Source organism: Myiozetetes cayanensis, unplaced genomic scaffold, assembly GCF_022539395.1.
Source record: "Myiozetetes cayanensis isolate MyiCay16 unplaced genomic scaffold, myiCay2020 scf7, whole genome shotgun sequence".
NCBI lineage: Eukaryota > Metazoa > Chordata > Aves > Passeriformes > Tyrannidae > Myiozetetes > Myiozetetes cayanensis.
In genome coordinates, this window is record NW_026087964.1 from 20,404,432 (window position 1) to 20,415,970 (window position 11,539).

The following is an 11,539-nucleotide window of genomic DNA, read 5'->3' on the forward strand; positions in this document are numbered from 1 at the left end:
TAGGCTGTTGTTGTGGTTTTTTGTTGTGCTTGTGTTTGTTTTTGGTTTGGTTTTTTTTTTCCTGTGTGATATTGGATGTGTGATGTACAGTGTAACCATACCAACTAAAGTACTGAGATCACTTTTTTGTGAGGGTCCACAGGTTCCACAGGAATGGTTCTGAGCAGGTTATTGCAGAACATAAGTGCAGTAAAACATGGCCCACCAAAGAAGTGTCAAAGGATTTCATTTGTTTTCCGTCTCAGTATTAGCTTGAGAGCAGTCAGCGCTCAGGTTACCAAGAGAGGGGAGGGTTCATCAGAGCCCCAGGCGGTGGCAGGGGCAATGACAGTCGATCGCTCTTGGACTCTGACAGCTCCTGAGGGAGGACTGAGTTGCTTCTAGCAGCGCATCGTTGCATCAGCTTCTTTATGCAGCTGTGCAACTTTTTTGGTTAGTTTTGGATGGTGAGAAACACTTCTGTGCCCTTGGGTGAACAGTTTTATTTAAAGTCCAGAAATGAAGAGAAAGAGCTTGTCCTCCTTTTACGTCTCTCTGGGGTTGCTGTTCGCAGCAGTGATACTCAAAGGTGAGAATACCTCTTGATAGCTAGATGTTGCATTGAGGTTTATTTTATTCAAATGGGATCTTGTGACCTGATGTGCTTTACATCGTTAATCCCCAGGAGTATTTAGTCTGTTGTGTTTTACTTTGTCTCACCGATGCATAGGCAAAATGATCATGCAGACCAGAATTGCAGTGCTCCTTGTGAAGCTTTGATGTGCTGGGATATCTTTTTAGTCAGGAAGATTTGCTTTGGATTCTAAATAGTGCAGGAAGTCAGTGTGAATCACCAGAGAGAGATGTATTCCAAAGTACACTTGTTCCCTACATTGCCTACCTGGCACTTGCACAAGTCTTGTGAATGTACGAGAGACTGAAATGTTAAAGGGCTGATGATGCAAACAATAGGCCATTTGCAAAAGCAGCAGGAGCTCTGATGAGGCCAGGTTTGCACCCTCCAACCGAAGGGGAGGAAGAAAGTTTTTGGATGTGTGGTGATTTGCATACGAACAGCGCCAGTGCAAAGGAGATGAGCACCCGCCGCTGGAGGATGACCATGACAAAACCACCTTTGTTTAGGAACAAGCTGGGTTTTGAACCAGATAAGGGTTGAAGCTGATAAGAAATAGACCTGGGAGGTGGGATAATGCTTTTAATCATATGTGGTGATATCTTTCTTCTCCAATATCTGCTCTTATCCTTTCTTTCTCTTTCTTTCTTTTCCTTATGTATTCTCTCAAATTATATTTTTATACTTTTATATTGTTTCATTTCTGTAGATAATAACCAAAAAGGATATATACCTCCTTTCCATTGAAACCAAATCGTTCTAAAATAAACCTGCCACACACACACACACACACACACACACACACACACACACACACACACACACACACGCACACACGCACTGGTCATACAGTTCCATTTCACTCTAATCTTCTCCAAAGGATCTATTATTATCAACAACCTCAGTTACCCCACCTTCAGTGGTGGGTTGTAACAGAGTGGTACTGTTGTCCTTTGCTTGCAGAAATATGTGAATCTGTATAAAGGTGATACAGAGGCTACCTGGAGAAACTGTGATGTACAAACCAGTATGGAACAGCCAAACAGTGTCATTTAAAACCTCAAGTTTCAGTGAATTACCCTTAGTGACTAAGTCTGGATAACAAGAAACATCTCCAGATACATGGTTTTGGAAAGATGTTGGTGCAAGGATGTGTTCATACATCATGTAATTGTCAATTTGTGAAGAAAAGCAGCTCAGACTTTTTACAGGTGATCGTTTAAAAATAAAAAGACAAAATTCTGAAAGTAGAATGAGTCTTAACCAGTGCTGCCTTTGGGGAGGTGCTAAAAGTCATTAACCTGGGAGCAAGTTTGACTTCAGACTTTGTTGACTTGAACAGTCAGCAATCTCTGCCTATGAAAGATATTGGTAAAATAAGGATAATGATATTTACCTTCCAGAATTGTAGGATTTGCTGTATACCGTTTTTTTCAGTGGATGTGGAAAGCTTAAGTTAGCTATTATTTTACCCCAAGTGGATGCTGTCTTTATTTGAATAGAGTCATCAGGTGCATTCTTGTATCAGAACTAATGATATTTAACAGTACATGAATGATAAATATATAATTTTATATATACATATATAATATATAATAATTATATAGTTATAATAAATACTACTTGAAGCAGTAGAAAGAGGATGTTTTCTTATACTGCTCAGCATACTTAGTCTGATTTATTTGAACAAGTCTATGTTATCTAGCTGTGGAATCAGCCAAAGGAAAATATGCTCACATGCTGTTTAATGAACTGTTTGAAAACTACTCCAATGCTCTAAGACCAGTGGAAGACACAGATAAAGTACTGAATGTCACCCTTCAGATCACATTGTCCCAAATTAAAGACATGGTGAGTAAAAGTATAGTTCTATTTTTCTAAAAATATGCAGAAACATATTGGGCATAAGCCTTTTGTTTGGAACAGGAAAAGTACCCTTCATTTTGTTATGACAACTTCAGTAATGCTTCCTCAGGAGGGTCCTGTTCTCCAGTTCTTTGTAGATTCTTATCTGCTTGCAACACTGAATTTTTAAGACTTCTTTTGTAGTTAGGTGTTGGAATAGAACCCTCCAGGCAACTTCTGCTGAGTTTTAAATACAGCAAATGCTTTTTCTAAGATGCAATTAATTTCTACATAAAATCCCTAAAATCAGCCTTCAGTAACTTTTTATAAATATGGTTCTGCTAGATATACTTTTAAGGCAAAATAAAACATGTCTGGAAGGAGAAGGGAAGATTATTTTTGTGACTTCTGAATTACAACTTCAAGGCCTCACCAAGCTTTCAACGAATTTCTTAGCCTGAATCTGTTAGCTGTTTGGTATTTTAAAGCTCACAAAAGGGAATTCTTAAGATACTGGGAACCTTAGGCACTGTGCAGGGGAAAGAAGGTTTGACCAAGTGAAAGTCCAAAAAAGTGATTTCCCTGTACAGTGTATAGGCACAGATACCTGCCTGAAAATTACTCTTGCGGCCTTGTTAGTATCCTGGCCTGTTTTGAGCACTACATCAAAGCTATACCACAAACTGCTGCCTGTATCTAAGACGTGATTTTGTCACCTTCAGCTAGAAATATTTCCATGTTTTTATGCAGGATGAAAGAAACCAAATTTTGTCAGCTTACTTATGGATTCGACAAAGCTGGTACGACGCATACCTCAAGTGGGACAAAGATAAATATGATGGGTTGGATTCTATCAGGATTCCAAGCAATTTGGTTTGGAGACCAGATATTGTCCTATATAACAAGTGAGTGTGGCTGGATAATATTAGCTTGCATATTTGAGGGAGGGAGGGGGTTGAAGGAGGAATTGACTCACAGAGTCTGAACTTTACCTTACCTTAGCAAGGGCTATGTTTGTTGTCTTAACATTTGTTGTTGATCATATAAATATTTTGCAATAAAGCTATAGCCAAGATTTGGAAATTAATTATGCTACACACCAAAGCTGCTCTGAATTTCTCTGCATTGTGAATTGAATACCGTGGCAGTCTGTAGTGCTTTGTGCTGAGGCTCCTTGAGAGCTCTGGAAGATTGTCCACAAAAAAGTGGTACATGAAGGCTGCATTTCTTATCTGCCCTTCCAAGCCAGTAGTGACCAACAGATTGTTTTAATCTTTTAATGGACTCTTACCCTACTGATTCCTGTTTGAGATCAAGTTTGAGGAAGCTATAGCCAACAAATACAACATAGTTTAGCATCACTGATGTTTGACATTAATGGGCACTGGTACCTGTAAATATTACTTATTAGTAAGTTCCTACTAAAATTCAGTATTAATATGTTTTCAGAAGCATGCTTTTAATGGTATGAAAGGAGAGTCTTCCCCTTGCCCCCTCTTCCCTGGTCCACACTCTTAAGTTGTTGCCTGTCTGTCCTGACTGTAATTTTTCTATCTTTTAGGGCTGATGATGACTTTTCAGAACCAGTGAATACTAATGTTGTGTTGAGATATGATGGAAAAATCACCTGGGATGCACCTGCTATCACAAAGAGCTCATGTGTAGTAGATGTGTCTTATTTTCCCTTTGACAGCCAGCAGTGCAACCTTACCTTTGGTTCCTGGACCTATAATGGTAATCAGGTAGACATCATCAATTCTCTTGATAGTGGTGACCTCTCTGACTTTGTAGAAGATGTGGAATGGGAGATTCATGGTATGCCAGCAGTTAAGAATGTCATCACTTATGGCTGCTGCTCTGAACCTTATCCAGATGTGACCTTCACACTGATTCTGAAAAGGAAGTCATCTTTCTACATATTTAATCTGTTGCTTCCTTGCATTTTGATCTCTTTCCTGGCCCCACTGGGATTCTATCTCCCTGCAGACTCTGGCGAAAAAGTGTCTCTGGGTGTTACCGTTCTTCTTGCTCTGACTGTGTTCCAGCTGATGGTTGCAGAGATCATGCCTCCATCTGAAAATGTACCTTTGATAGGTGAGCTTTACATGCTTTGTCTTTAAGCATGACTTATTAATAGCAGGGCTGTATGTCATGGAATCTATATGTAATTTGTGGCTTTTGGGAAGATAAATTTGCTACATTTTTAGAACATAGTGAAATACTTAAAACGTGTGTGGAAGTTGTACAGGTATACTGCAGTTTTTTAAAGTTATTTTGTGTTTATTTTAAATTATGTATTAGTTATTTTATATTTATAAAGTATAGTTAGATATTTAGAATTATGGTATCATGTCTTGAAATAAAGCTAGTAATGGAAAGCTATTTTAGAACCAACACATGAAGTGTAAGCAACAGCTACAAGCACAGTGTCAGACTGTTTAAAGATACGTTTCTGTCAGATGCAGATGGTTGGATGGCCTGGCTGACACACTCACAGTTGACTTAATATCTGACAATTTCTTCACTGAATTGTAATTCTTGGAAAGCCATTATGCTGAAATTTAATTTATGTCTGAGAGTTCAGAAGAACTCACATAACGAAAGGGACCTAGCTTCAGTCTGTTTTCTCTGTTCCCTCACTCTCTCTTGCTATCCTTTCCAATTCCTTTGAAAACAGGGATCACATCACACTTGTCTGTGGTGTGTTCTGCTTTTCTGCCAGTCCTTGCTTTTCCTGCAGGGGCTGCACAGCAGCAGAGCAGGGCTGGGAGCTGCCTCTTGGCACGGGCACAAGGCAGGGTGGGTTGGTTGGCTGGTCAGCTCTGTACTTCAGTCGTGAAAATCAAGGGCAGAGGAGCACAGCTTGTATTCACTTCAGCTCACCACCTTCCAGCTCTGTGCCTGCCATCTTAGCTGTCAGCACACTAGTTGTGGATACAGGCAAGGTCTGCATATTCACTGGCCTGTGTGAGTGTGAAGGCATTGATCTGCTGGTATGGAGTGCATCAGTAGCTCCAACAAAGCGTTGTCATTGCTTTTGTTAATACATCAAGAAATGGGATTTCCAGTGTGCCAGGTGAAGCTGTTGACACTGGGATTTTGCAGACACTAGGAAAAGAGCAAGGCTTCTGACAAACATTTTTGAGCTGCTTTCTGATTGGATGTGTTTCAAGAAATCAGGGGTTTGGGCTTATAGCTATTTGCAATGCTGATACAGTAGTCACTTACTCATCTGATAAAGGCATACTAGCAATGAAGATGAGATTTTGTTTTAATGGCTTTAATCTTTGTTTTTAAATGGTAAATTAACTGTGATATAAGTACAGAGAATTAGCATGATTAAAAATTTGTTTCACTTGCATTTATGCTTAACAGTATGTTGTCCCATTGTTCTTTGTCACTGATTTTTTTTTTTTTTTAGTAGGGTATCATCTCTAATATGATTTTATTTTGTGTTTCAGGAAAGTATTACATAGCAACAATGACCATGATCACAGCTTCCACTGCATTGACAATCATTATAATGAATCTCCATCACTGTGGCTCAGAAGCAAAGCCTGTTCCACAATGGGCCAGGGTGGTTATTTTGGACTACATGTCAAAAATCTTTTTTGTTTATGATGTGGGTGAAAATTGCACAAGCCCAAAAAGAGAGAAAGAAGAAGAATGTAGGTTTGAGGGGGATGATGGGTGTCAGAGGAGGCACAAAGAGATAAGGAGTCCTCTTTCCAATAGGAATGATGATTGTAATCTTAGGGAGAAGCTCAATGGAAATTTGCATGGAGTTCATGGTGCAAGTGTTAGGGAGACTGTTAATTGCTGTTCCTGTTACAAAATGCTGATTAAAAATATCGAGTATATTGCTAATTGTATTCGAGACCATAAAGCAAACAGGGCCAAAGGAATTGAGTGGAAAAAAGTAGCAAAAGTGATGGACAGGTTTTTCATGTGGATTTTCTTTGTCATGGTGTTTTTCATGAGCGTGCTTATCATTGGGAAAGCAGCTTAACTGAAAATGAGCACATTCCTTTTGTAAATCTGAATAACTGGGTTAGTTTGTTTTGTTGGGCTTCTGGGAAAGGGGTGCTTTTGAGATCTTTGTCTTGCATTCTGTAAGAATAAACAAACTGATTCTGTAGGCTGTGAAGTGTGTTGAGACAGTGTGCTGAGGTCTTTGTTGGTGATTATCCTTGACGTTTAGTATGGGAGTGCAGCCCTGATGGGGCTGCAGGGTAAGCACTCTGTGTTCCACCTTGATGCATGGTGGCCATGACTTCAGGTTGAATGGGCTGGAGCATTGCATCAGTGCAGCAGATAGCCTAGCAGTGAGCACTGTATTCACAAGCCTGCATCTCTGCACCTTATAATTTGAGCAGCCCTTTCTATCTCCCAGGGAAGGAAAAAAAAAAAGTGGTATTGTGACACAGTGGCATATTCTGGAAATGATCCCTTCATAGCATTGCCTTTTTGACTTTTTTTTTTTTAGCTTGTCTTCACTGATCACTGTCCCTATAATTTTATAGGCTCTACGTGTCTATTTGCAGTGCCCTTCCTTTTTATACAATTGAGCTTACTGAATATGATGGCTACCTTGATCTTCTTCATCATTTCCTAATACTGAATATTACTGTATTGTCACCAAGGCTCCAGTATGCCAGATCACCAGGGCTTCTTCCTCACCGAGTCAAAGGGCCTCTCTTCAGTTCTATTTCTTGAGCCTAAAAATAGGAAGAACTTCTTTTGTCCCTCCTACAGTCTCATTGCCCTGGGCATTTGAGCAAGATGGGCCTTGAAATGCTACTTGGGGCTGCTAAAATAGGAGGCTGTGGCTTTTGTCTCTGCTCATTGTATTTACCTTCACCAGTGTTCACCCCATGTGTCCTTTGTCCACTGCTACATGCTCTTTAATACTTAAACTGTTTACAGGAATGCCAAGGTTGCTCTGTGCATTACTTAGCAGAAAATCATGATCTTACAGGCTTATTAAAGTAGTGCCATTATCAACATTCCTTGTTCAACACCTTAGTACTTACATGGATGTGAAAGTGTTTGTTGCTGACAACACCAAAACCCACTCTTCTGAGTGTTAATTTTTCTTAACCCTCTCAGACCGATAGAGCTCTGAAGGATTTCTCTTGTAGTAAAGTGAGAAACCAGTACCCTGGGCATGCCCATGGCAAATAAATTACTTTTACAAAGCACCCTGAACTTTGAAACCATGATATTCTAGATGCAGTGGGAGAGGCAGAATGACACTGTAATGGATACCAGTCAAAAGTTCATGTGATAAAACTAATTTTCATAATTGTAGCAGTTAATAGGAGCACACCTGTGAATAAGTAACTTAAGAGCAAGGAGCCAAGTGGCAAAATGGGGCAGTTGTTATGCCCAAATTTACTGGAAGAAAGGGAATCTTTATTTTTATTATGATGATGTAAATGATGCATTGAATTGCTAATGGCAGGTTTTCTTTTGTGTGCAATAATTAATGCTGTAAACTTATCTGGATTCTCATACATAATGCAACACTTTAGGTCCAGGTTTTAATGTAAAGCTAAACTGAGTGTCTAGACAAGAATAAACTCAGTATATGGAAAAAGTCTCAAGTGTGTTCTCTGTGTATTATCAGTTCCCAGTCAACCAGGGTAACTTTGAATAGCTCCTTTAGAAGACAAGCTGTTCACTTTCATACACTGTGCAGAAAAATGGTTGTGCTCATTTGCTGTGCAATTCTGGGATTGGCACTTACACTGCTTGAGGAAACTGATTTGCACTTTGTTGTGGAAAAAAATATTGTTTATAAAGCTGAGGGAGCAAAGTATATAAAGATAAGGGTAAAATATTCGGAACATGAGTCTTCAACATGGAAAACTCGTGACTAAGGATTTGTTCAAGGCTTATTTGTGGCATAAAGAGTTATTGTTCACAGTCTCTTACAATATATGAACTGCGTAACATGAAATGGGTACAGTGTGGAGTGGTCTGTACAATATGTAAGAAGGCTGAGGAACTCTTTGCAACAGGATTGGTGAATGCTGAAAGAGTACATGGATTTAAGGATGGGAGAAACATGGAAGAAAAATCTATTGGTATACTTCTAAATACAGTCACCAAGTGTTGAAAGGTGAAGCAACGTTTTAGGGATTCGTGACTGCATGTTCTTCAGTGCTCTTCATCCCACTGGTGACACCCATTGGAGACAGCTTCCAGGTTTAGACAGACCTTGAATCTGACTCAGAATATCTTTCTTAGGAATTCAGATTGTGTCTGTGCCATTTGGTTAAAAAAAAAACCTGCTGCAGTTGCGAGCTGTCCATGTGTAAGGGGAAGTTTGCAATCATAGGTGGATTGTGGGCCTCTACCGTGCTGGTGCTTTTCATATGTTGCATGTTTGGATGTTGAAATCATACTTTGCACTTCCTTAATATTTTTATGTGAAAATCTGATGGTACTAAAGAAGTATCTTACAAGAATGGGATTTGAAAAACAATCCTGCTATTTGAACCTATTAACTATTAAATTTGGTTGTTAATTATTTTGTTATCCTTTCTTTGGATTAGAAGACATTCTCAAGTGTTTCTTTCTTCCTTTATTTACATTTAGTGATTGGTTTTGCTCTTGTAAGAAAAACTTTTCTCTTTTAGTTCATAAGAGGATTGGATAAAGACTGTGAGCAGCAGATGACAGGTGCCAGTAGAAGCTGGTCCTCGAACTTTTGTGCTAGGACCCTCAGACTCACATCTTTGAACTTGATCATTTTCCAGGGTAAAAAACATAACATGATGCTGCATGGCCATGACTCTGGTGACAAGGCTGACCCAAGGTCCAAGCTACTGCAGCCGTAGAAGGGCTACCTGGTTTAAAACTAGCTCAGGATTTTCTAACTGAACTATAGGGACAATAGCTTAGGTGTCCCTCCAAGGTCTTAATGCTTGCAGAAACACAGAATCATTTAGGTTGGAAAGACCCCTGAGATCATCAAGTCCAACCTATAATTGATCATCAACATTACCAATTCGATCATGGCATTTCCCATCGTTTCTCAAAGACCTCCAGGGATGGTGACTGCACCACTTCGCTGGAGAGTTCATTCCAATGCCTGACAATCCTTTCCATGACAAAATTCCTCCAGATGTCCAGCCTGAACCTCTCCTGGCACAGCTTAAGGCTATGTCCTCCAGCATTGTCATTTGTGTACCTGTCATGTAGCTTGTATATCTCTGTATTTAGCTATTTCAGCAAGAAGAAACTTGCTCTAAATCAACCATGTATGTTAATAATCAGAACTGTACGTGACAACTCTAGTGCTGAGTGGAGACAGGACTGTTTGATGTAATTCTATCTGTCTTGCTCTCTTACTTTTTTCTTTCTGCACCTCATGTTTAGATCCAGCAACCTTTCAGGAAGATTAAATCCAGAAATGATGAATGACCATGATTATAGTAACCAAAAAATAACTACTTATACACTTGTCTGAGTAACTCTGCAGGCTTAACATGAAGGCAGCAGGGTGACTTTATATTTACTGAAGAAGACAATGATGCTGTAAAAATACTGTTTGAGATCTGTGTGCTGCAGAGGCCTTTGAGAAATGAGCTGACAGATTCTTTTGTTGTACCATCTCTTGGCAGGGAGATCACTTCTCCTCTCTTGTACTGAACCCTTGCAGTATTAAAATGAGGACATAAGCTATCTCCTGTGATGCCTTCACAAGCAGAATTACAGAGCTGAAGTGTGATGGGATGTTGGGGTGTTGCTTTTCCAGTGCTGCAGAAAGGTAGGGAGAAGTCCTTTCCTAACCTAGGAAATCTGTTTCTGTTTGTGGAAATTGCAGCCTGAGGATTCAAACTAAACCCAAGAGGATCATCCTGAACATAAATGATATAGTGAGATAGAAAAGTGATTTTCAGTGTTTCACATTGTGAGCATCTGCATGTTTTGTCCACTGGTTAATAAAGCTTGGTTCTCTGACCCTGCCAGAATTATGGCAAGTGTCTCAGATACGTTTTTCAAGAAATGCAGAAGTGTAGCAAGAACTCCTCATTCTGCATCAGTCCCAACTTGAAAAGCAGAATACCTGTAATGTGATTGTTTAGGAGATGGGAAAGGGAGACTGTGGGGTGAAAGGGAACTCCATTCTGCGTATAAAACTGGGAAGAATCCATCTTTTCTAACAAACTTCTATTACTCATTGAAGAAAAGAATATATTGACTCTTGCTTTCGTTCTTAAAATCTTTTAATCATCAACAGGCTATAGGACCAAAGGCGACCTCAGAAGTTTGTGTGCAGCCACCTCCTTTGTACTTGCAGGCAAAGTGAGTGACCTAGAGGTCAATTAAAGGAGGAGAGCAAGCTGAATGTTTCTTTTCTCTCTGTCCTCTGAAGTCTACTAAAGAGGAGAAATCTTTCTTCTTTGTTAGAGAAAAGTCCAGCCATGTGGAAGGGACAAGGGGTAGCAGAGGAGTTTACATCTAGTTTGAGTTTCATTGTCTCCAGACACCTTTTAAGAACTCCATTCTGCAAGATGGCAGTGAACAATACTGTTTTTACATTGCTTGCAGTAAGGAATAACTGAGATAGCAAGTACTTAGCTCAGGTTTGCCCTGCTGTCTGTCTTTCTAAATACTTTTGATGATTTGCATTTGATTCTTAGTCTGTAGGCCACAGACCACTGAAGATCTGCAAGGCCACCAGGAATACACTGTACCACAGGGGTGAGTGTTTCAGTGGTGCAACCTGCCTCCTGGTTATCTGGAATGCAGGGACTGGCCTTGCAGCAAGCTAGTGGTGAACTAAGTCATGCCCAAGTTACACAGGGCCCTGAGTTGCTTTGGCTGGTCATGCCAGTGCTGTATATTCTGTCAGGTACAGTTCTAGCCATTGTGTCTGAGAAGGCAATTCAGAGATATCTTTGCAACCGGATGAAATACAAATATAACTGTTGAGGGAGGGATATCAGCTGAGGGGAAGCATAGCAGGGTGGAGAATATGGTCTGTGCAAAGACTGCATCTGGAACTGCCATGTCGTGTCTCTTCTTGGGTACTCCTGGTTCAGAGTGTAAGTCCATCCAGTGAACATT

At 39.9% G+C, this 11,539-nt stretch overlaps 1 protein-coding gene across 1 annotated transcript; it reads left to right on the plus strand.

Annotated features, from left to right (window-relative positions):
- Positions 1–498: 498 nt before the first annotated feature.
- On the plus strand, positions 499–6,467 carry CHRNA9 (cholinergic receptor nicotinic alpha 9 subunit). The gene is made up of 5 exons (XM_050338450.1): positions 499–568; positions 2,319–2,464; positions 3,209–3,363; positions 4,020–4,552; positions 5,920–6,467. Exons 1-5 carry the CDS (start codon positions 499–501, stop codon positions 6,465–6,467), a joined length of 1,452 nt encoding a protein of 483 aa, XP_050194407.1.
- Positions 6,468–11,539: the final 5,072 nt, after the last annotated feature.